This window comes from Amblyomma americanum, chromosome 1 (assembly GCF_052857255.1).
Source record: "Amblyomma americanum isolate KBUSLIRL-KWMA chromosome 1, ASM5285725v1, whole genome shotgun sequence".
Classification (NCBI taxonomy): Eukaryota; Metazoa; Arthropoda; class Arachnida; order Ixodida; family Ixodidae; genus Amblyomma; species Amblyomma americanum.
The window spans coordinates 502,572,583-502,598,254 of NC_135497.1; the positions used below are offsets into that span (position 1 = coordinate 502,572,583).

The 25,672-nt window shown below is 45.3% G+C and overlaps 1 protein-coding gene across 1 annotated transcript; it reads left to right on the forward strand.

The window, feature by feature from the left end:
• Nucleotides 1-3,996: 3,996 nt before the first annotated feature.
• Nucleotides 3,997-24,560, forward strand: LOC144128036 (PR domain zinc finger protein 5-like). Its single transcript, XM_077661088.1, has 8 exons — nucleotides 3,997-4,119; nucleotides 6,766-6,812; nucleotides 8,155-8,296; nucleotides 9,346-9,419; nucleotides 12,495-12,680; nucleotides 14,088-14,334; nucleotides 21,437-21,602; nucleotides 24,083-24,560. Exons 2-8 carry the CDS (start codon nucleotides 6,792-6,794, stop codon nucleotides 24,558-24,560), a joined length of 1,314 nt encoding a protein of 437 aa, XP_077517214.1. The 5' UTR covers nucleotides 3,997-4,119; nucleotides 6,766-6,791.
• The last annotated feature ends 1,112 nt before the right edge of the window (nucleotides 24,561-25,672 follow it).

Below are 25,672 nucleotides of genomic sequence, written 5' to 3' on the forward strand. Positions count from 1 at the left end.
GTGCATTGATTATTATGCACCCTCTCGAGGAGTCAGTCAGGTTAATTTAAAACGCTGCATTTTAAATCGGGAAAGCAGACTCTTACCATTATGAGCTGCTTTGAATGAACAAAGTTTCGTTTGCGTGCGATACTGAAGGTACACCTTGACAAAAATGTACACGAAAGTAAAGGACTTGAGCTCAAACGGGAGACGATATGTTTCGCTGTATACATGGCGCTCTAGAGTTCCGCATTGATTGCCACATTGAGACCTGACACCACTGTCTGCGCGAGTTTCTTGTGCAGTGCTTCGTACACGTAGAGAATGCCGGAAGACGAGGCTTCTAATCTGCCTTCGCTAATGTTCAGCCGAAAACGGGTATTCTGCCTCGCATGCGGTATACATGTGGAGGATTTTTTGAAATGCTGACCGCTGCACGCAGAATAAATTACTTCAAACGTGCAATTTTCCACTTCGATCAATTTACCGCAAGTGCCATTCAGGTGCCAGACTCGTGTGGAACATTTGACAGCACTTAATCGACGTTTCGCCTGAAGAAAGTTCTTGTCGTTGCTGCTCAATCCACGGCGAACAATTGCCAAGCTAAATAAGAAAGCTCATGTTACCGGCATTTCTGCGCCTTTCCATGGTAGATGTTAGTTTTTTCTCTAATATTGAGAAACTCTGGGCATGTAGCATCTCTGGCACTTCCCTTGATTCTTAGGAAATAGTAGTAGCTTAGATAACAAACTTCACGTTGTTTAAATATTTGCAAACCTAAAGGTACGTAAAAGAACCGCAATTTTATTTCTGTCCCCTCAGCACTTTAATATCATTTTTCCATTCTGCCTGCTGTCATTTATTTCCGCTGCCCCAGCTCAGATGCATCCATAATGATAGCAGATGCCTGGGCTAGCAAACATCTTTTCTTTCCTTTTGATTTTAATTTTTGAATAAACACTACCACCACTACCTAAAGGTAGCGGCAACCGGGTTTGACCTTTTTTGTTCTAAAGCACCTTTTCCCACCGTAAAGAAATATTGGGCTGGCCGAGGCCGAGCGGAGTTGGAGCGAGGTAATTCTACCCTGGCTGGCGCAAAGTTTATTGCGCAGGAGGAAACATTGCGTATTTTGTTAAGAGAGTCCAGTGTCTGCAGCGCTCCGGACTCATCTGCACTGTTGCTTTGTTACAGGACTCTGCGTTACAGGCGAACAACTGCTGCCTGTTGTCGAACCGAAGGCCACACAGGTGAGGGCCACATTCCACTCTGTTATGGAAATCCATGCACGGCTCTTATAAACATCAATGAAGTTTAGAGGTTAATAGTTTCTTTTTCGGCAAAAACTCCATAGTAACCATTGATGCGCCACAGTGGGTAAAGAGTAACCAATTTCTCTTTCGCGCAGTACGAAACTTTGAGTATTGGCCCACTTTTCATTTTGCCCTAATTGAAATGCGAACGCGCCTTGTCCAGGTTTCGTTAGAGGGTGGCTGGAAGCCGTGCGATTGACCCTCAGTGCTCGAAATGTTTGTTATGTCTAAGGATTGGATCGTAAATTCAAGTTTTGGGAATATCTTGCTGGCTGCAGATTGTAGTGCTATGAATCTGGTCGATCGAAATGGGCACATTATGTGAGGAGCGGATGTTTCCAGGCCTATGGGATCGCTTTTGAAGCTATCAAGAAGAGCTCGATCTACTTCGCCCCGAAAACGCCCATAACTGGCAAGCAGGCCTACTACGTCACTACATGCTGGTGCAGCTATTTGGCGCAAAGTGAATGCTGGCCAACAAGTCTACACGAAGCATTTTCGAACGAAGATTTCTTGAAACCAGTCTTGTCATATAATGCAAGGTTTCGCTATTACAGTCAATATGCCCGCAGATCTCTCTATTAACGTTTTTGGCTGTCGCCAAAAACGTTACCCATCGGTTTTCTATGGCATTCATAAATTCTGCGATGCGAGCGATCGAGAAACTTTAAAAGAAATATATTGTTGTGCTTCAGAAGAATAGAACATTACCTAAAATATTTACTTAACAGCAGGCTAAATTACTTGAATATTCGAAACTTTTGTGCAAAATTGCCGGATATGTAAAACCTGATTACTTTTTGATCATTGACAAGCGTTGTACGAGGTTCTCATCCTACTCTCTTTTGTGGATGACCTTTCGTGCGCGCCGTCTAAAGGGCGGTTCACATGCAAGCAAATTGGCGAACAGAGCGAACAGAGGCGCGGCGATGCAAAGCGGTTCGTGAGCTTTCGTTTCACATGCATCGCCGCTGCACGTGTTCCACCGCTGCGAAAACCAATGTTGCTTGGAAAAGATATGCGCTTGCAACCGGTTTTTGTGGCCTTCAAACACAAAAAAGCGTAATATATAAGCATTTATTTTGTCATTTCTTTTACAGTTTTTTTGAATAACTATTATTCTTGTGTTTTAAGCCTTAAACAGCACTTATGCAATTTATTTTTAAACAAAATTTCGTACGTGCGGCGTACAAACTCGCGTGGCAACGCAGGGCCGTCATTGGTTGAGATGCGGTAATGCCGCGTCGCTGCCGCGAAGATTTCCAACTGGCCTCAACCTCGCCCCTCCAGCCGCTGGAGCTAACTCCGCCGGTTGAGTGAGGGTGTATGCGCCGCGGCGGCGGAAATCGCGAGCGGATCGACTGCATGTGAAACACGCTTAAGGTGATTTCGACTCATTGCGCTGCTTTTTTCAAACTGCTTGTCCACAGACCCGCTGTATGCCAGAATAAGCGGTCTTCGGGATGGCGGTCTCCTTGTAGTTACCGATACACTTTTAACAGCGCTGTTATAAAAAACAGCGTGCCTAGTAACGGCTGTGTAACTTCCGATTGACAAGAATTACACTTATACCGAATTCGAACACTATGTAGCAAGCGGGATCATTTATTGCTCTCTGCATTTTTTTAAATCTTGGCCATGGGCACCTACGAGAAATCGCCTGCTTGATTCTTTGAGGAAATATTGGCTTCCACGGAAAACCCCGATCAACGTTCAGAAAGTACTACCTAGAATAACAAATGTGCAAAATATCTTTGTTGCTCTGGGCCTGCAATACACTACCACCCTGTGCGCAATGAGCTTTCAGCAGTCGGTATCTATGTACATTGGAAGAAAACAGAATGCGATAATTTTCGGATGTTTTTCTGCAGGTGCCGTTAATTCAGGCATCGCAAGGTGCCCCCAACAGCTGGACCAGTACAGTATCGGGAATTTCCACCACTAGATTTTCTACAGTGCAGCGTGTGGCTCCCGGAGCAGGCAGCCCCAATGAGGGGCAAGAGGCGCCAAGCCCACGACAATCGCGCGAGCAGGAAGGTGAGGGCAGTCGCCTTAGCGACTCCGGATTGTAGGGATAAGCGTGTAGTGATTACAATGCAGTCTATCTATGAGACGCTCGATAGCTGCATTGGGAAATAGCCGAGCCATTTGCGATGCAGTTCCTTCGCCAATCAGTTGCAAAAGAAATGCAGTCTTTCCATCTTAATTCCGCCAATATTCTCTGAACGCATCTTTGCACCTCATCATCATCATCAGCCTGACCACGAACAATGCAGAGTAAAGGCCTCGCCCACGTCTCTCCAATTAACACTCTTGTGCCAGCTGCGACCACAGTATCCCGGCAAACTTCTTAATCTCATCCGCCCAGCTAAATTTCTGCCATCTCCACTGCACTTGCCTTCTTTTGGTATCCACTCCGATACCCTTAATGACCAGCGCTTATCTTGGCTTCGTATCGCATGCCCTGCCTAAGCCCAGTTCTTCCTATTGATTTCGACTAGAAAGTCATCAACCCGCCTTTGTTCCCTCATCCTTTCTGCCCCCTTCCAGTCTCTTACCGTTACACCTATCATTATTCTTTCCATGGCTTGCTGCATTGTCCTTAACTTAAGCTGAACCCTTTTTGTTTAGGAAATAATCTTGTGTGCGACATTTATCAATGTTCCACCTTTTCTCTTCATTCTGTTAGAAGATATGGAGACCGAAGAATACCATTGCTTGAAGCCTGTATACTTCTCGGAAGACACATGGCATAAACTACCGGATGACATCAAGAAGTGCTACGGCAACGTCAAAAAAGATGGATCATTAAAGGAAAAGAAAGGTAAGTTTGTACTCGTTTCAATAGTTAACACATGTTAATTAAAATTTCTCATCGCTGCTACAACCTTAGCTGCCTTAACGCACGACTGATTGGTCGAAAGCTGTATCATCATTGTAGCACTTGTAAAATCAGGCGTGCAGTGGAAGCATCGTTCGGCTTTTGGGGTAGTTGAATAGCATCGAATTTCTAGCACGCAGTGCGAGCACGATTGACAGGTGGTCAATGCATTGCGAGCACGATTGAAAACCTGTGATTTTTCATGCTCCGTGTTCACTGCCCCCAAGCACGCAGTCTTGACATTTTTTTGTTACACGAGACTTGACCAGGTTCGCCTGAAAAAACTGAAGGCGTTTTCATTATGTTGTAAATTTTTTCTAACATTTCAGGGACCATATCTCGAAGACTCGTCATAGCCTTTTTAATTTTAGCGCGGCCTAGAGCGGTGATTATTCTCACCTCCGTCGACCTCCGAGCACACCTGCTGCGCTTCACCGTAACAGAGTTGTATTTGCCAGCGCGAGTTCGCCCAGTAAACATTTCGAATTTATGGAGAGTATTTTGTCTAATGACATCCGCATATGCGTCCGCTCTGGCATGCCAACTCCATGACAGTAGTTATGAGGCGACAGCGTAATGAAGAACAAAGAGGTGAAGGGTTATCGCGTTTTGTTTTGGTTATCTCTGAGACGTAGTTCCGTGCAGACCTCTGTTGCATAAAGCGAAGCTGGTACGGACGGAAGGTGTTGGCGAACGACGTCCTTTGCCATCACACGCCCAAAAATTTTATACGCTGCTATTAAACCGAATCGTATCAGATCAAGTCAGTCTTTACTTCAACCGAAAAGGAGCGCCTCACGCCCTAAGAAAAAGTTCCGAGAATCTTGACGCGCTTAATTCTGGTGCTATATGATTTGGATCTTCACAGAAGATGGGAACAGCTGGACAATGTACAGTGGCACGCTGTAAGGTTTATAGTCACAAATGAACTGGATGCCCAGTTTTACGAATGGAAAAAACAAAATCAAGCCTATTAGTGTTTTACGCAAAGGTGGCCCGCTATCTGGTAATAAATGGCAAAATACCTAGGTCCCCCGCTCGCGTAATTCAGTTTTTACTAACGCACAGCGCTCGCAATAAGCTCAATTACAGCAAAGCTTCGTATTTTGCCCAATAAAGTAATTAATTTTGCTATTTTTTATGAAGGCATATGGAGTAGAATAATTTCGTTCTAAGGTTTGAGTGATGAGAACATTCTTCAGAATATCAACTCAAGGGAATATTTATATTTTATTTTTTGCCTGTTTTAACGTCGCCTTTTGCTTTATATTGCGTAAGCAGGTCTTTTCACCGTTATTTAGGCGCTTTCTGTGAAGACAGATGTAAACAAACTTTCTTTTCGGTGCTCTTCTTTCCTGGATGCGGTTAAGATGTCTGCAGCAATATATAGATAAATATATCACAGCGACCGCTAATCACATAGTGCTGGCAATGCGACAGCGTTGGAAGGATGATAATGATGCCTTCACCGGCAGCGGCGTAATTTCCAGTGTTGTGACGTCAGCCAGGGGAGGAGATAAGTGCAAGGTTGGTTGGTTGGAAGCACACGTGGGTCCCCGGGAGTCTTATTCCATTGGCTGGATTTACCACACATACTTCCGGAGTCTGAAAAACCGCGAAAAAAAACACTTGACGGTTAGTAGCTGGGCAGCGATTCGCAAGTCCGAACCGGACCCCTGAAAGTCCTGGAGGAGCCCGAGGCAGCTGCCCTGGGTTAGGATTTCCTGTCTCCGAGTCGGAGCTATTGCGTCGTTGGGTGGTCGGGCATCCCGTGAGTGGAGCCGCACCATTGGACAACATCGACGCCCTCCCTGTCCTGGCCAGACAGAAGTCCAGCGATGATAAAATGAGGGTCAATATCTCGCTGTCCCCATTCCCATTACATTACCCATAACACTTCCCTCAGTCCCATTCCCACAACCTATGTCCCACCCCCTCCGCTACGTCCCAGGGGAGATCAAGGGAGTCTCCCCGGGCCCGCTCCCCCGGCTGTGGGTCGCTTAGTAGCATTACCCCTTTTTTTTATTTTTCCACCTACGGGTGGCAAAAGTACAACATTGCATTCAGGCCTTTTCATTTATATTACGATTGGGGTAAGCCTGTTATACTTAGAGGCACAGGCAGGAGCTTATTGGTTTACGTTTTTTTATGGCAGCTCCACCATACTTTTTTGTTGTGACGTCACTCTTCTCCAGCCAATGCCAATACCTCGCCCGGTGACATCACTTTCCTCCAGCCAGACACGAACTTTAAGACCGACGACGCATTTTTGTTTCCGAATAGGCTTCTAATATTATGGCAAAAAAGATTGCCCCAGGAAGGCACAGTTAGGCAACTGGCAAATCCCGCCCTAACTTCCGCGATGTAGGAACGACAGATCAGGCTCCGTAAACTTCCAACGACCTGAACCCCATAAAAGATGGTACGCTTCAGGCGTCTGGAACACGATGCACCGAATTTTGTCGACAGAGCTGATAAATGCACGGGTGTGTTTTGTGCAAAGCAGCTTCGTGTGAGCATCTCGCATTCAGAATATGCGTCTCTGCTTTTCGCCTCACCTTATTCATGTCCTCATGCATTTTGTCCAAGGTGTCTCTACTGGAGACGAGGAACCTATGGTTGTCGAGCCCGTTGAGGTGAGTACAACTTTCGGTCTTCACACTCTCTTTTTCCTTGATCTGCATTGCATAGTCAAACCTGATGGCCTGAGCTGGTGTTTAGTGCTTAATATAGTTGGTTTTATTCTCTTCCTATTGGAGTTTAAGGTCCAGGAGAGACTAAGGCTATATGACGCCGTAGTGGAGAGCTCCGGAAATTAGGACCGCCTGGGGTTCTTTAACATGCACTTATATCACACAGTACACGGGCCTCTAAATTTCGCCTCCATCAAAATTCAACCGCCGCGGCCGTGATCAAACCCGCGTCTATCGGGTCAGCAGCCGAGCGCAATAACCACTGAGCCAACCGGGGCACGCTTAAGAAATCGTGTGGGTGATACAAATACCATCGGATCTGAAGATATCCAGTTTGAACTTCTGGAATAATGTTGAACAATCAGGCTTCAATATGCTGCACCAAAATTTTGGCGGATGGGCGTTGTGCACTTCACGAGCTTCCTTAAGGCGCTGATGACACGCTGCATGACACGATCCCGTTATCTCTGGTCAGCCTTCTGCCACCGTAACGAATGCGTCGCTGCGGCATATTCATCGCTAAGTGTTTGCTGCTGCACCTGCAGATTCTGTGCGCTAGCATTCAATGCCTTACCTTCTTTTCGACTGTCAATATGATCGGTGTGGCAGGTACTTTTTTCAGGCTATTCGGAGTTCCGGCCTGCGTATTTGTGCGGAACGGAAAACTCGTGCACGCATAAATGTGCCGATCGATACTGAGGACGCCTGAAGAGACTACGCTCACTACCGGATGTTGATGGGAAAAATAATGATAGAAAAAAACAGTTTCGTGAGATACAGTGACTGCTTATAAACGGTCATGCTGTCTACGTTGGCGCACGTCATAAAATGAGCGCGATAAAATAACAACTGGCGTTATTATCTAAAATTTCCCCATTATTTTTAAGTTTACCCTGTAGTTGTTTGCTGCAATTAGCATTGCTTAGTGCGGCCTCAGTGCATCGAACATTTCTGATCAGTAGAGGGGGCGAATATTCGAAATCTTTAGATAGCTGATCGGATGCACTTGTATTCGATTCGCTGAGCGAATCAAGTAGTACATGTCCAAAATGCTTCCAAACGAACTTACTGCGCTCTATGTTTTCGAGTAGTTTTCTAATATTTGGCACCGTGTTGAAACAGAAACGCCGTACTTAGCATTTTTTTTCGAAGACAGTTTTAATAAAACAATAGTAATAAACCGAGAAATTTAAAACCAAAGCATTTTTGAGTGAAAAACCGTTTATGATCGCATTTTGTTTCCATACAAAGTAAGACTCCACTATTACAATCAATCTATCCGCAGGTCATCCGACCGCAGGTTAGTCAGAGTGAATGCCCGCCGGCGCCCGAATATATGCTTCTGGACCACTGGGAGGCTCTTGGAAGCGACGGTCCGGATCAGCCTGAAGAGCCGGCCTCACGGGAAGAGCATCGTGACGAAACACGTAAGTTTACGACTGGCGATTGACATGAGAGTAATACAGAGGCCTGCATGGATGAGTGCTTTGAGTTATTGATACCGCAGTAAATAGACAAAACAATTTGCAAAGACCTCTATGTGCTGGCCTCGCCAATCCTTAATACGTAATTGGGAAGCAGTGTTCTTTCATTGCGCTCACGCTAGTTCTGTGGAAACGAATGCAGGGTGTCCTCTGTGACGTATTCACTGTGACGTATTCACGTCAGAAGGATTCCCTTCCCCATGTAGCGGCGACCGCACATCATGTGACCGACGTTCCTTGCCGGTGCCTCTATGACACAGACTTCAGTAGTGTGGGCGGAGTCGGGGTAGGGATGCTCGCTTTTCTCGGAGAAGCGACGGAAGGTGGCTTTTAGTGTGAAGAATAGCTCTGGTACGTCGTTAAAACACTGTGATATCGGCGACAGACATTTACAGGATGCATCTGTTCGAAAAAAAAATTATATTTGTAGCACGCCTTGCCGCTCATTCGGCTCGTATGAGCTGATGGAGCAAGTACTATCGGCCACAAAAGGCAAAAGGTTACGGGTTGCGGCTATGCGGGAAAAATTTTATTGGATCTAGCGACGTACGCTGATCGCGTTAAATGTCTGAAGGTGCGTGGAAACAATCATGAGTCATTGGCTAATACTGGGTGGCTGGGTAGTGAGGCGGCGCAAAAGGAAATTTTTTTTTTATTTTTTCCGAGAACATGCATGCCTAAAACTGCCGAGGCCGACAGTATATACGTTCCCTACAACTTCAGTCTTGTGTTTTGGTCACGCGCCTTCACCAAATTATTGTTCTCCTCAGTCCCGCATCCTGTAAAATTTCGCTGTCTGTAGTGAATTTCAGGATTTTCGAGCTGTATATTCATTTGCCGCCCCTTCAGTAATGCAATAGTGTGATTTCAACAGTATTTATTTTTTGGAGAGATCAGGCCTTTCTACTGCCACGATAAGTCATTTACCAACGAAACTGCTACGCTTGCAGTCTTTAACCATCTAAAAACATGCCTCAAATCCTCTCTTCCAGCTTTCGATGGAAGCGGAATGGTCGCGCGTGCTGACTCCACCAGCGGCACAATGTTGGCCGACGTGAAGAGCGAGGTAAGTAAAGGAAACAAGGATGTTAATAACAAGTTTCTTGGAGAGCTTTTACAGGCGCTCTCTATATCTGAAGTGCGCAATAGCGGCCCAGAATGAACTAACCAAGCAGTAACGCACTGGCATCGTACGGCAGATGGCGGCATTCGTTAATTGAATCGTATAAGCGGCCAAATATAAATATGAGAACATTATTGTTTACGTAAGTAGTACAATCTACCATCGATGTAATGAAATTCATTGATAGGCTGATAGAGGTCACGAGACTTTATGACGTTGTCGCAGCACACCCACCATGCGTTGAGCACTGCTGCTGCAGCTAGCAGTTCGAATATGGCGGTTGATGAGCTGAGAATTTCAAAGAAACTGACGCAAACACGTGAAGAGCTTCAAGTATAAGCTTTGGCTTTAAAGCTTTAAATGTGGCTTAAGCGTCCCCACAATTTCAATATTTTCCCTATTCTAACTGGCACGACTGTCAATGCAATAACTTAATATAGGTCTCCTCGCAGAATTCGATAATGTTTTACTGCGGGTTCCTCCTCACTGTGCTTGCTTGCACTGAATTCAGCACTGACAATCGCAGGGAAATGTTTCCTTTCGGCAACATTTATGCGGTGAGAATCGCGAGATGGCTGTCGCGACCGCCGCTGCCTCCTTTCCTCACTCTAGGAAGAGTTTTTCTTAAGACTCAGGTTTAGCTTCAATTCTATTTAACATCGAATTCATTCCTCTGTACACAGTCTTTCCACCCTTACTAATGTCAAGTTCTAGCATATGCAGACGACATCACTCTCTGGTCCACAAACCGCTCAGCTCAGGTGCAGCAAGACTTCCTGCAAAAATGCCCTCAATCTTCTACACAACTTTCTTTCCAATACTGGCCTCTCCCTCAACCTCTCCAAATCCTGTCACGTTCATGTGGGCGATAAAGCTGGCCGCCATATTTTTAAAGCTGCTTCGTTCGTTCGTGCTCACTATTGACAATGCACCACTTCCTGAAGTGGAACATACCAATGTTTTGGGCCTGCACGTTCATGCTTCAGCCAATGGAACGGCTTGGTTGTCAGCTATGCGCAAGAGTGCTATAAACACACTTGGCCTCATCCGGAGAATAGCCAATCGCTCTGGAGGTGCCTGCTCAGATACAGCTTGTCGACTTGTTCGCGCTGTCTTTCAACCTCGGCTCCTATACCAGGCTGAGTTTCAACTACTTACAAAACGACAGTGGCCTACAGTTGAAGCACTCAACCACGAAGCCATGCGAGTCGTTACTGACCTACCCCGAGCAGCTCCTATTTGTCTGATACAGGAGTATCCGCAGCTCAACACACTGGAAGATTTAATTACCGAGCGACAAACTGATAGAGCCCGGAAAGTTTCTCTTCGTCCAATTTTCGAGCCTCAACCACCTCTATGCGACTAATGTCACATTACACCAAACAAGCCAGCTCGTCATAATAAGCCGGAGTTCTATTCTCCGCCGTTACCAACAGCTTTTTCTATGCAACCTGTCCCCTGCATCCTTTACATTGATGCCCCCATAGCCCCAACGGGGTATCAACTGCTTTTATAAGCCCGACACACCCTCAACTCTACAGCCATCAGACCTACTGTACTGACAATTCATAATCTCTTTCCTTGGAGGTTGAAGCGATTTTAAATGCCATAGCAGCTTTACCTGACGACCCTCTTCTTAACCAGGTGCACCTATTTACTCATTTCCAAAAATCTCTGAAGCACCTAAAGAAAGTCCGTGGTACCATTCGGGTTTCCCAGGCCATACATGCTGCTTGCACGTCTTACCCGTTCCCTATACTCAAACGCTGTGTTAAAACACACACAGATGTCGATAGCATCGCACCTGATATGATATCTCGTTTAACGGACGCTGCGCAAGCTCCCTCTGCCTCTTTGCCACCAGATCTACTTCTGACAACTGAACAACTTCATTAACAACTTCAGCCTCCCTCAGGCGGCATACACGTGCTCTTATTCCCCCGTGCACCCAACCCTTTCCTCCCAACCTTGAACGGATAGAGGAGGTCTCTCTGAGGCGGGGGCGCGTCGGAGTGGCCCTTACGCTCGCAGTTCGGCACCAGTGGCAAAGTGAAAAGATTCATGCGCCGGAAAAATGCCCTCACTGCGACGCACCCGTTTCTGACACCACTGTCCACCACCTTTTGTGGACATGACCAGGAACTTCTCTGGTGCGCGCTCGCGTTCTTCAAGACGCAGGACTGTCCTCAATCAATGACTCCGATTTCCACCTGTGGATAGCGAAAAACTTTTACGCCTTAGATTATGTGAATTTTACATATAGCCGGACTTCATGCGTTTCTGCAACGTCTTAACGTATTAACGTTCGGTATTGACAACACGTTTTATGCCGTGCGGCACATTTAGCGGCCCAAAAAGAACCTAGTTATAACGAAGTTGAAGGTGTTCGGTGGTTTACTTGTTATAGCCCGTGTTGACCGAACTTCCAACGGGAATAGTTTTTACTTCGTTATGTTCGTTATTTCGTTATAAGCAGTTTCGCTGTAAGGAGGCTTGACTACATTTGATCTCTTTTTCGTGAAATCCATGTTGCAAATTGAATTAATCTTGAAAAAAAGATAAAGCCGAGTATATTTCAAAAATATGGCCATACCTGCTTGAAAGCAATACTCAGTCCAAAAATAATTCTCATGTGCATGCCAAATCATCCGCCAACGCATAGTGTCGGCCTAATTATGCGTTATATATTACTTATTTACCAAGGCGTATACACGGTTTCGAGCGCTTTGGTGGGCACAAGCTTCAGCCGCTTCTATCTGCTTTACACTTCACAAACGCCTACATTACTCTTCTGGCTTGCTGCACGAGTCAAGTCATTTTCTCGCGCATGTTTCTTTCAGGTGTAGGGGGACGGGCTGCCGGTTACTAAATCACAAACACGCGCCGGGATGACGACCGTTATTACGGCGCAAACACTGCAATCCTACCACTAACTGCCAGTGCACCAAATTTACTGCATATGCGAACGCCCAGTATGCAGTGCAGCACCTGGTGAACACGGCTGAATAATATACGCAGGTGAATTCGGAAGACGCCAGTTTCGTCGGTATGAGCATATTCGAGTTCCTGACCTCGGGCAAGTCCACAATCACGGGTGTCCCAGGGGGAGTGTTCACGTTGAAGGCGCTGCCCAAGGGACTGCACTTCGGTCCGTATCACAGAGTAAAGGTGGACGGCATCGAAAATGGCGGCTGCACCTGGCCGGTAAGCTTGTCTGGCTAGTGCGTAGAACATTGAGACTGGGGTTGTAAGGCCTGTTAAAAGACAAAGGTCGAAACAGCTGGGCTGTAATTGCACTACGCTGCTCGCGTTATTACTCTCTCCCATACTTTCAGTGCATTAGAGGTGAGTTTTTCGCAGGGAAGTTTTATGCTGGAATACGTGCCATTGTTGTGTGAGAGCGAATGATTGCAGCAGATGATTGCAGTTGCAAAGCGCATATCGAGGATTCAATGAACATGCGCACTTTCCAAAGACATTCTATAAAACTGCGGCTGCACTGAGAGGCCGCGTTATTATAATGTTAAAAGAAGAATAGAAAAAAAGTGTAACGAGACTCACCTTTGGTTGTAAGAGCCTCGCCATTTCGCCAAACTTCTTCGGCACGCAAAACATGAGACAAAACCATGCGTCATCTCGCTGAGTGACCAGATCCATTATTAGGGGCCTTATTATTTTCCTACAAGAGTCGCAGTCACAGGCCAAGCTGGAAGCTTTAGCGTAAGCTGAAGGCTAAGCTAAAAGGTTAAATAGAAAATATTTATTCGTTAGAGGAATACAAATTACTCTTGAAATGAATTGCATTATCTTGGACAAGCCTAATGCAGTATTCATGCAATCTTAAGGAAGCTGGTTGGTTTATATCGCTGTACTGGCACTATGCACGCCGCAGTATTTGGTAGCCCGGGCTGTCCTTTTTTGTACGCAAAATAACAGGTCAGCAGACCAACATACCTTGTTGTGTGGCGCTCATTAGCCTCAGAAGCCTAGGGGCCATAAAAGAACTTCCATCATCATCATCAAAATAGGTACTATATTCTTTAGTTCACTATTTCAAAAACGATACTGGCCTGGTTTTATTTTCCTACAGGTTACTGCGAGCGATCGCATCCGAGACTAACTACGGGCACCGATGGGAGGCCCTCCAAATCGCAGTTCTATGCTGCTCCGTTGACTCGTACTGAGCGCCGGCAAGCATCCAATACACATGCGAAATCACCCTAATGGCGCCAGATGGCGACAGGTACCCGGCAGGCTGTGTACGTGCCTGTAGCATCCGAGCCAATCAGCGCGTACTCGCAGGCTGTGGGCGGGCTTCTGGTACTTCAGTAACAGTAACAGGGTAGACGGTAGGCTTACCATGTATCGATGGCCACAGAAACCGTCCTTGTAACAGCGCTCAGTGGCCTTGGAGCGGAGGGACTGGTCGGTTAGAGGCCCTTCGAAATCCCCATGTGGTAGAAGAATCAGATTAGAACAACATATATTGGCTCGTTTCCGGACACTTCAAAAATTTACGCCACATTTTTTTGCATCTGTTGTTTCACGTGAGTACGGTAGTGAAAAAATTTGACTCTAGCGTTCAGACGGTCCAACCATTGTGTTGCGCAGGTTCGCCGATGTGCAGAGTTCTTCGTGGTAGACGGCCGCCAACAAGAGCACAACCACTGGATGAACAATGTGAACTACTCGCCCAGCAAGCGCAGACAAAACCTCGTGGCCTTGCTCTTCAACGGAGACATCTACTACCGCACTCTAAGGAACGTCGGCCCCGGCGAAGAACTGCTAGTTGGATATTCAACGTCGTTCACCGAAAGTTTGCTGGGGAACCCAAGAGGACGAGGGGCGTTGAAAGAACGTGAGCAGAAGCTTATCCTGCACTGCTTAATTAGCTGGTAGATTATAATCGGTTGATAGTGTATGCAAGCTACGAACATGCCTGATTCATCATCACCATCACCGTCCTTACTACGCCCACTGCAGGGCAAAGCCCTCTTCCATGTCTCTCCAATTATCCCTATCCTTTGCCAACTGTGCTTGCCCTATGCATGCAAAGTTCTTAATTGCACCAGCCCACAAAACCTTCGGCCATCCACTGCTACGCTTGCGTTCTCTTGGAATCCACTTCGTTACATTTAGGGACCGGCAGTTATCTCGCCTTCACATTACTTGCCTTGGGCAAGCCCAGTTCTTCCTCTTTATTCCGACTAGGATGTCATTAACGCGCGTTTGCTCTCTCACCCACTCTGGTCTCTCAACATCTTCCGGTCTGCTTCCGGTCTCTCAACGTTACACGTATCATTTTCCTTTCCATGGCTCGCTGGGTTGTCCTTTACTTAAGCTGAACCTGTTTCGTTAGCCTCCGTGTTTGTGCCACGTATGTGAGTACCAGTAACATACAGCTGTTATGCACGTTCTTCTTCAGGTATATTGGTAATCTGCCATTCACGATATGAGAGAACCTGCCATATGCGCTCCACCGCATTCATATCCTTCTAGTTATTTCCCTCTCATGATCCGGATCAGCTGTCACTACCTGCCCTATGTGGACATATACTTTTACCACATCGTGCCTCTCGCTGCCAATTGTGAACAGCTGTTCCCCTGCTAGGCTAGTATGCTTTTGGGCATTAATTTGGTTTTCTGCATGTTAACTTCTAGACCTACTATTCTGCTCAGCCTGTCTAACTCATTGACCATGATTTGCAGTTCACCTCTGGGGTGACTCAGCAAGGCAAGGTCATCAGCGAATGGCAGATTATGTATTTTCCATGAACTCTTATCGCCAACAGTTCCCAATACCTGCCTTGGAATACCTCCTGCAAACAGGTGGGGAATAGCTTTGGCGAGATCATGTCTCCTTGCCTGGCGCCCTTCCTAATTGGAATATTCTTGCTGGCTTTAGGAGGGCTATGGCAGCTATGGTGTTTCATGTTTCAATGTGTCTGTCTACGTTGTTGTGTCCCAAAGTTCGTGCTGACCCAAAGATGGATTCATACACACTGTCCCAGAGGAATGCCATTTTCCTATTTATATCCTCCAGTATTTTGGCGTAATGCTCTTTTTCACCGTGATTCTGCAATGCTAGTATGACTGCTGACATTTCTACTGAGTCAAATGCTTTCTCGTAATCAATGAAGGCTACGTATAGGGGCTTGTATTCTGCACATTTTTCTTTCACCTCATTGATAGTGTTAATATGTTCTATTGTAGAGTATTCTTTATTAAAGCCTGCCTTATCATTTGGTTGATCGAAATCTAATGTTGCCCTGGCTCTATTAGCGATTACTTTAGTAAATATAATGCAGACAACGGAGAGTAATCTGATCGGCCTGCAACTTTTTATGTCCTTGACATTTCCTTTCTTATGAATTAAGATTTTAGCCTTCTTCCAAGCTTCTATTACGGTCGAAGTCAGAAGGCATTGCGTATACAGGGTGGCTAGCTTTTCTAGTACCATCTCCTCTCCGTCCTTCAACAGATCTGCTGTTACCTGATCCTCCCCAGGTGCTTTTCCCCTTAACATTGCTCCTAAGGCTTTGTTTACTTCCTCTTTTGTTACTGGCGCGATGATGCATTGGTGCAGCCTACTGCCTCTCTCATTGACGTTCTGGTTACTATGGCTACTGCATAGATTTGTAGACAACTCTTCGGCTACTTCAACTTCAACTATCTTTTGAATATTCTTAATGTCATTGCCCTCCTTTTCTCTTAATGCTTACATCTGGTTTATACCCATGCCTAGTTTCCTCTTCACCGCTTTTAGGCTTCTTCTGTTCTTTGGAGCATGCGCGATTGTCTCCATAATAAAATAAGCTATGCCGGCTACCTTGCACTTGTTTCTTAACTTCAATGGCTCTGCTTCCTCTATTCTGTCTGTATGGTTAGGCCCCGTCGTGGTTTCGCGTTTCTTAATCAGATCTTTCGTCTCCTGAGATAGCTTGCCGGTATCCTGTCGAACCTTCCTACCGCCTACATCTACTGCGTACTCTGTAATGACAGCTGTCAGATTATCGTTTATTGAATGTACATTAAGATCGTCTTCATCAGTTAAAGCTTAATATCGGTTAGGCAGCGATATCCTTAATTTCTATATTTTCCCTCTTACTGCTAACTCGTTAATGAACTTCCTCTTCACTACCTTCGTCCGTTCTCTCTTCAAGTGCGAGCTAATTCGATTATGCCTAATTATGAACACTGAATGTCAGCAGGGACTGCAGACCTTCCTGTGCGAGGGCATCTGGGCGAAAGGTGAAGGAATAGTGACACATTGCCTGAGTGAATCGCAGGGAGATTACACTGTGGATAAAAGGGCACGGGTGCTTGATTTTTATGTACCTTTCTTTAGTGCATAAAGAGGACCCCGGGATTGTAAGAGAGCTCTTCATTTGATGCATGAGTACTGATGCAAAACTGGTCGATAGCGCTCCTATAAAAGGCACTCCTTTTTCATATTTAATGTTATTACTACCAAGTGACGGATCTGTGCGTGTCAGGACCATTGCGCTTGCTTTATATCACGAACAGCAAATTATTTAATAAACCAAATCACATCAAAATCATTTCTGCCTTGAAAAGGTACACACAGCTCGGGCGCAGAAAAGCCGGAGCCCCTTCTGCTTGGCAGCGACTTCATTGCAAAACTTATAAAACAAATGCAATTGGTCAAGGTATTAAGAAGTATACAATACAGAAACTAAAATAAATTAAAACAGCAGCATACAATATTGAGTCGACATTAACACTTTATATACGCAGATCAATACCAAAGAAACAGGATAAACATATTCTACATGTCGGCATACATAGCAGCCAAAGATTTTTTTGACGAACTAAAGAGGTCAAAATTTTTATATTCGTATGTATTTAACAGGGAAGGAAGAGTGAATTGCAAGCGTTCTGTACCTGAATTTATTCGAAGGGTCGGCACTACCCAAGGCTCCGCATAACGTGTCGTGTAGCTGACATCTCGGGCGTGTTATTCAGCAAGATTACGTATGTAGTTTACAGTCCTATGTATTTCAAGTTTAAACAAAATATCTAGACGATATATATACATGTTCTGAATTTTTACTACGCTGCATTGTACAAAGAGATCAGCGCTTGGCGAGTCCCAGGGGACATTGCAAATAAGGCGAAGGAACTTTTTCTGTAGAATATAGACATGTTGAAGACAGCTATTCGTAGATGTTCCCCACACGAAGCAGCAGTAGTTTAAATAGGAGTTGAAATTGGAATTATAGAGGAGTAGCTTTATTTTTCTTGGAATGACATATCTCAGCCGACTTATGACCCCGGTTAGTTGAGCCAGCTTCGTTGCTATATGGTCCACGTGGTGACTTTAAGTCATGTTGGAAAAAAAAAACTACTCCTAGACATTAGAATTTTTTTAACCAAATCTACGCACTTCGACCTTAGTTTAATCTCGATGGAGGAAGGAAGCACTATATTTTTGGGGCAAAAAATGACAGCTTGTGTTTTCTTATCGTTAATACGGATACATTTGGATTCAGAACATTTTTGTAATTCAATCATCGTGTAATTCCATTCCTGAATAAGGAGATCAAGAACATTTCCAGCAAAATAAGATGCTTGTGTCATCAGCGTAGATAAAAAATTTAGCAGCGGAGTTAATGTAGAGGTATGGTTTAGATGCTTATTAAAGAGAAATGGTCCTAATATATGGCCTTGTGGGACACCAGAATTAATACGTTTTGGTTAAGATTTCATGTTGCCTATACATCCAGCTTGTTCACTGTGCAATAGACAGGATTTCAGAAGCATCTGGGTCTGTCCTCGAAACGCATAACAAGCTAAGTCTTTGAGGTGTTTACAGTGGTTCACTAGATTAGATGCCTTCAAAAAGTCTACTAAGACAGCAATAACAAAGGCCTTCCTTTAAAACAGTGTTAGTATATTTTCATTTTGCTCGAGTACCTATAATTTTTTTTAATGATTTTTACAAAATCTAAGTTGATTGGTGACAAAAGGTTATGCTTGTAAATGAAATGAGACAACTTGTGTGTAGGACTTTTTCCAGAGCCTTCGAAAAGATAGGGAGTATAGATACGTGTCTATAATTTCCTAAATCTTTACGGTCACTTTTCTTATACAGAACTGCTGCTTTGGCTATTTGCATTCTGTCAGGAAATATATCGGTACTAAAACATAAATTAAATATATTCGCAAGAACAGCGACAATAACTGCTACAACATGCTTCGCAGGCCTGACTTGAATGCCATTAATGTCACAGGCACGGCTGTTATTAAGGTTCTGTATGACTGATATAAAGCCTTCTGCCGTAACCGGGCTCAAAAATTTTGTATTAATATTGTAGGAACTAATGTAGCTAGTGGAGTAATGTGATGGATTTGTATGAGAAAGGGTTCTAAAAAGTTGTTAAAGGCATCTCCTAGCTGTTTTCCAGATATGTCTTTATCATTAAGGCTTAATGTCTATGGTGCAGGATGCGGTTGCTCGCGCCTTACTAAGCAATTTATTATGGACCACAGCAAATGTTGGCAACCATTTTTAACTTCGAGAAATGTCGTGTAGTATTCTGTGCATGCCAGACGTGGCTTTTTTGTAAACCTATCCATGTATTTCTTAAACTTACTTAAGTCATCTGCTCACGGTGTGTTTAAAGAGATCCCGTAGCACTTTTCTTTCAATTTATTTTCATGGTGTAACTCAGACGTTATCCAGGGTTTGCGAGTTTTGCTGTTCTTTCCACGCACTTTTAAGTGGATGCATGATTGGTATAGTTGCGTAAATAGTTGGAGAAACTCATTGTAACCCTCATTTATGTCACTGGTGCGGTGGTGCTATTCTACTTAACTTGTGGCAGTGAACTATGAAATAAACTGCGCGTAGCATTAATTATATATTGATACATAGTTTCTTCTTTCGTTACTTTACCGGTACAGTCCAATACATTCATACAAACACTGGAAGATGGTCACTGAGTGCACATGATATTACGCCTGAGTCAGCTATTGGTTGGGAGGAGTTCGTAATGAGCAAGTCGAGAAGAGACTCGGTTTCTTGTGTAATCCTGATTGGAGTGGGTACAAGGTTAATGAAAGTCCATAACAGCACGACAGACGGGACAGAGAAGAGAGGACACAACACAGAGCGCTTTCCCGCCTGTCCCATCTGTCGCGCTGTTATGGATTATAGTTAGCACCAAATCGAACAAATGGTCAAGGTTAATGAAGCCGTTCGAAGTCAAGACAGTGTTAAAGTTTTTAACCAAAGAATTGCCCCTCAACATATCAATATTAAAATCCCCTCCAGCTATTAGAGTGTATTTGCCATCTGTTATAAAGGAAAAAAGCAGTCGTAAGTTCTGAAAACTTAACCACATTTCCCTTCGGAGGACGATAGCAAACTGAAATCACAAACCGGTCGGTACAGAAAGATAGGACCTTAGGATCAACAGTAAGTAGACATCATCTGTAGTAGTCCAGCTTGTCGCATTCAATGTCATTGGATACCACTAAGGCTACTCCATCCTCGGGCCACCGCGGTGGCTGAGTGGTTATGACGCTCGGCTGCTTGTCCGAAAGATGCGGGTTCGATCCCGGCCGCGGCGGTTGAATTTTGATGGAGGCGAAATTTTAGAGGCTCTTGTTACTGTGCGATATGGGTGCACGTTAAAGAACCCCAGGTGGTCGAAATTCCCCGACCCCTTCACTACAGCGTCTCTCATAGCCTGAGTCGCTTTGGGATGTTAAAGGCCCATAAACCATTAACCATGCTCCACCCCCATGGAGGCCAGAGTGCTTCAAGTAGCAAGTTGTATAGTTGGTCATCCTAAGAATGTCAGAATCATTTGTGCTCTATGTTTCACTCAGCCTGACCGGAGAAAAAGGAAACTAAAATTCACGAAATATTTTCTCTAAACATATTGTCTTGTTTTTTACAGCGCGTCCATTCAAGTGAACAGCTTTAAGCGATGTCGGCGGAACACACGAAGCAGTGCGGTTCAGGTCGCTGGGAAGATAATAACACATGGGCTGCATTTTGGTTATGTTTAAAGAAAAAACTTAAAGATAAGGTCAAAAATGATATAGCTGATCCAAGTCGCTCTCTCTCCTGACATGAATGCACTCATTCCCTCATTTTTCCCGTCGAAAATATTTCCGTAGACATACCAAATAAACTTATAGCCTTTATCTTTGGCGCAGTCTTTCGTTTCTTGGAATAGTTCTCTGTTGCAGCGTGTTAAGTTTTCTTGCAAGAAAATGGGTGGATTGCTTTCCTCGAGGTTTTTCTTGTTATTAATCCAGTTTTCTCTCATCGCTTGCCTCGTGATACGCACAATGATGCCTGGCACTTAATCGCGTTCGCCTCGGTGTCGGCAAAAGTGTGCAATTTCTTTTTCCATCAAGTGATGCACACGAATTTTATCAGCCACGTTATTTAAAATGGCTGTCAGGTCCTCATCCTGTGCTTCCTTTATTCCATCCACTTCAAACTTCAGCTGCCTGCTTCTGAATTCGAGGTCATGTATGTCCTTTTTCAACTGGGATTGGTCTACCTGTTTTAAGCCATGTTTTTCTTCAAACTAAGTCATCCTCTTATTAGGTCTTTTATGTCATCCTATTGATGACAAAACTTTTGTTAAAATTCATCGAACTTCGTTGTTATGAAGTTAGGCGCTCTTTCTTGGTGTAATTTTTTTATGTTAGGGGCATCAGCCATTCTAATTTTTGATTAAATGATATTAGTGCGAGTTTATTATCTTTACTATTCAGGTTAATGATGTACTGTTCTATTACTATCTTAAGGAGAATACCATGTACCTAATTGATACAAAGGAACTGATGCGAAAAAGTGTGCTACTGCCGGCCTTTTCCTCTTTGCCACGGTATACATTAAGAACACTGAATTCTCTGGGCAGTTCTTCACTATACATGTGCTCATTAGGTCCTCTCACTGCTTTGTTCTTTTTCAGAGGACGTCAATATCGTTCCTTTGCACAGCCTTTTCCTCGCCTGTGAGAAGTGCGGCGACCTCTTCACAACGCAGTACAACTTAGAAATGCATACCCGGCGGAAACACTGGCATAGCACGGAGGGAATCCACCACTGCACGCACTGCACCTACACGAGCACTCACAAGTAGGTCTTATAGTGCCGTTTCTTGCTTGACGCCATCGTGACTAGTTAACTGGAGAGATGTCCTTTCTGCTGACGAGCCACCTTTTGAAGCCGTAAATATTTTAAGAAACCACAAATCGTGAAGTCGCCTTAAAAATATGCAGTGAATGCTTGAATGCCACGATTTAAGAACAGTGCACAACGTAGTCATCAGCATCACTAGTAGCAGTAGCGCACACGAAAGTGTCCCTTTGCGCTTGTTCGCGTTTTGTGTTCATTTTCCATCAAGAAACACTCCCCGCTTTTTCCAGCAAGCTTACAATTACAGTTCAAACGAGCCTGACGATCGCACGGATTGCCTTCGTTGTATTCGATTTTCGTTGTAAGTGAACTTCTAATATTACACCGAAATTACAAAATCAGAAAATCAATACGTATATTTGAGAAAGTGAGTTTGCGAGTTATGTGCGTCTGATACTTGAAAGCAAGCCCTATCAAGGTGCCTTCCAAGTTGTCCACGGTGGCCATGTGCTCCCCACTGAGAACCTTGCCGCCTACAAACTGCTTTAGGGACGCGACATAACTAATTAAGGTAAGCGTTCAAGGCAGGTGGAAATAGGTACGCCTCCTCATCGTGGTGTTCATAATCTTATTGGCAGTCTAGGAGTGCTCGTACTTTGCCTACAATGCATCATTGTTCGTTGCTCAGTCATGTCGACGTTAACGAAGTCACCCGTGCCGGTCATCTGCCCAATAAGGACACGTTGCCGCAAACACCTCGTGCGTCACAGTCGTCTGCCATGCTTGGGTCCATGCGGCCGTGAAGCTTGCCCAAGTACGCGCAGAACGTATCAACTGCACTGTCTGTCTGGGCGTTGTTTACTCACGGTGGCAGCGCAGAATGTGTTGAGCCGATTAGGCTGGTGACACTTGCCACGTGATCGGCTGGGCAAGCCAGGCATGCCAGATGACAGCTATTCAATCAATCAATCAAGGAAGCTTTGATTCATAATTTTTGTAATGGCTACCTCTGGTTGATTGCCGACCCCGCCCTAATCTCACAAGCACTTTAGAGGTTTCGCCCAGCTGGCACACCGTTGCGCAGTTATGAGCGTTGTATGCCTTACTCTGTCTGCGCGTGATTCGCCGGCGAGTTTTCGTAGTTTTAATGCTGCCTTTTGTTGCTTTTTGGGTCTCTAATTTCTGTTCAGAGCGATGTCACCGGGGCTAGGTGGCGCTGTTCGCCATCCGCAGGTCACGGGAAGCGCGACGTTTTAGATAGCGAGGTCGAGTTCAAGATGCCTCCTTGTTCGTGCTAACCGAGTTGCACGGCCGCAGTCGTTGGTTATGTCCGAGACGCGGTGCCATTCCTTTTATACTGATTTTTACGGTCGTGTAACCTTCATTCGTAATACGCCAGTGTTCGTTATAACCGCGGCAGTTATTTGCTGTGTCCACTGTTTAGAAATTCGTAGTTTGAAGCCGCTCTTGCGGTGTCAGAATAGAGTGAATTCCCGGTGTGCGAAACGGCCCAGCTGGGCCGAAATCTGGTCGCCTCGTGGCCAGCCAGCCCATCATAAGCGCTGACCTTTATTGGGCGCTAAAGAATTGTGTGCGACAGTGCGCATGTGAGTTTCAGTACTTTCTCAGCTTAACTGAATAGGTGTGCCTCTGACACTCATCAATAAGCCCGATAAGCATTACTGCTGAGTCAATCACAATACAACTGAAGTACGGGTCTACCGAGGTTCTCTTAGGGAGGACATAGGAAGGAAACACCATCAGAAGACGTTCGCGCATGCGGAATAGCTGCACCAGAAACAGGCAAAGATGCGCCTGACACCAAAAGCAGTGATATACATGGAAGATGTGAACGTCGTTGGCGAAATCATAACCATGAAAGAGATGTGCACACATAACTAGACACCTTTCGTCTACTGCGTACCTTGTATCCATTACCGAATCAACGGGAGCCCGCCACTGCCAGTGAGCACGCGCTGCTCAGTCCCGATGCTGCATGCGCACGCGCAGCTGCCGGATACCTGGTGCCATCTGGCGCCGTCAGGGCGATATGCGAATGTGCATTGGTGCGCGGGCTCCTGGTACCACGGTATGGTACCGCAAACGGTACCTCGACCACCTGGGGATCTTATAACGTGCACTGACATCGCACAGCAAACGCTAAGGCATCCGTGTGCTGTACGATGTCAGTGCACGTTATAAGATCCCCAGGTAGTCAAAATTACTCCGCAGCCCTCCACGACGGCACCTCTTTTTTCCTTTCTTCTTTCACTTCCTCCTTTATTCCTTCTCTTATGGCGTGGTTCAGGTGTCCAATGATATATGACACAGATACTGTGCCATTTCCTTTCCGCAAAAACCAAATATTATTATTATTATTACATGGTACATGTTATGCTAAAGGAGACAACAGAGAAATCGGGAGCAGAAATTCGTGGTCGTGTGCTAATTCTCCTTTTCCTTACCCTACATGTACGCAGGGTTGATGTCTTCAGGCACGAGCGCACCCACGTTGCCAGGCGAGAGTCCCTGTGCCATCTGTGTCAGAAGAGGTTCTCCCAGCCGGACAATCTCAAGGTTCACCTGATGATCCACACTGGTGAGAAGCCCTACGAGTGCAGCCAGTGTGGCAAGAGGTTCAGGCAACGCGTCCATGCAAGGAGGCACGAGCACGTCATACACTCCCGCCAGTACCCGCTGCACTGCCCACGGTGCGGGGCTGGCGCCGAGGATGTCACTAGGCTCAGGCGCCACACATGCAAGCCGCTGGGCACAACGGACAGTAAAGAAGAATTGAAGCGGGACCGAGGACGGCCACGCTTAAGGGCAGACGGAACGGCGCCAAAGGTACGACCGCGAAACACAACAGAGGGTACGCCGCAGCAAGGAAGAGTGAAGCGGGGCCGAGGTCGACCACGTAAAGCAGTAAAGCAAGATGTGTCACCGCCGAGACCGTAGAAGCTTACGGGAGTGGCACTACCGCAGCAAAGAATGTAGTCAGGTCAAGGTCGACCACGTAATGAGGTAGCGGAAGATGCGTCAACGTTATAGCAAGATGTAGCGACCTATAGCGTTCTGTACTAAATAAATAACACTTTTGTCAAATACACTTCATGTCTCCTTTCCTCAAAAGAAAAGGAAAAGGAAGTCAGACATTAATGCAAAAGGCGAAGCTGCAGACAAGGCGCCGCATGGTGATTACATCTGATGAGAGCTTGTCTTGACAATTAAGGGAACGTTATAGGTGGAGCTTTCTTAGGACTCCGGAACTAGTGTTTTAGAAGGGGGAAATTCGAGAGTTTTTAGTTATTTGTTGCTCATTTACATAAATTTGGATATTTTTAATAAATTTCAGTTTGATGCAAACTGTCACGATGTGCTGACGACACTCCGGCAGTCAGGAAGACAAAGAAAAGCTTCGAAAAGGAACCGTTTTAGCGGTTGACTCGCGCCCACGAAGAACTTAATGACTCGACGGCGACAACACGCACAAGCGTGCTCGGCGGTCATCGGACTGAATGCTTGCAGCTCTTGGCCGCGCTCGAATCAAAGGAGGAAAGGAACCTTTGAGATAAAGAACCAAAAGAAACTACAACAATCTCGAAAAATGGAAGCATTCGGACCTGGCCAAGATCAATTGAAATACGTCTGGTCGCATCGGCCGTCAGAAAGCAAATTAATAAAGCCGCGTTTCAGTGGTTTTCAGTGCGAACGAAAAAACAGTGCAAATACCCACCGCAATATAAAATGAATTAAGTAGGGAAGGCTTATAGACTGGAAGCTTTACGCATGAGGACTTATCATTCGCCATAGAAAAGTTTGTGCATAGTTATAATTTTGCGAATTATAATAATGTACACGGGACAGACAGTCGACTTCCCTTGAGATATGACTGCTTTAGGTTATTGATATACGAAATATTCACAACTTACAACGAAACCAAAAACTCAGCTCCACAATGCTTTGCTTGAAAAGAGTCCTCTACAAATGAAGTGTTTCAATTTTCTGAAATCTGATCCAAATGCAAGAAATTGGAGGCAGGAAGCGGGCGTGCGCTGTCCCATATAAAG

Bases quoted from the DNA above. Each gene is read 5' to 3' on its own strand.
- LOC144128036 (XM_077661088.1), top strand. From the start codon at position 6,792: ATGGTTGTCGAGCCCGTTGAG. The intron at 6,813-8,154 runs GTGAGTACAACT...ATCTATCCGCAG, and splicing joins TGGTTGTCGAGCCCGTTGAG to GTCATCCGACCGCAGGTTAG. The intron at 8,297-9,345 runs GTAAGTTTACGA...CCTCTCTTCCAG, and splicing joins AGAGCATCGTGACGAAACAC to CTTTCGATGGAAGCGGAATG.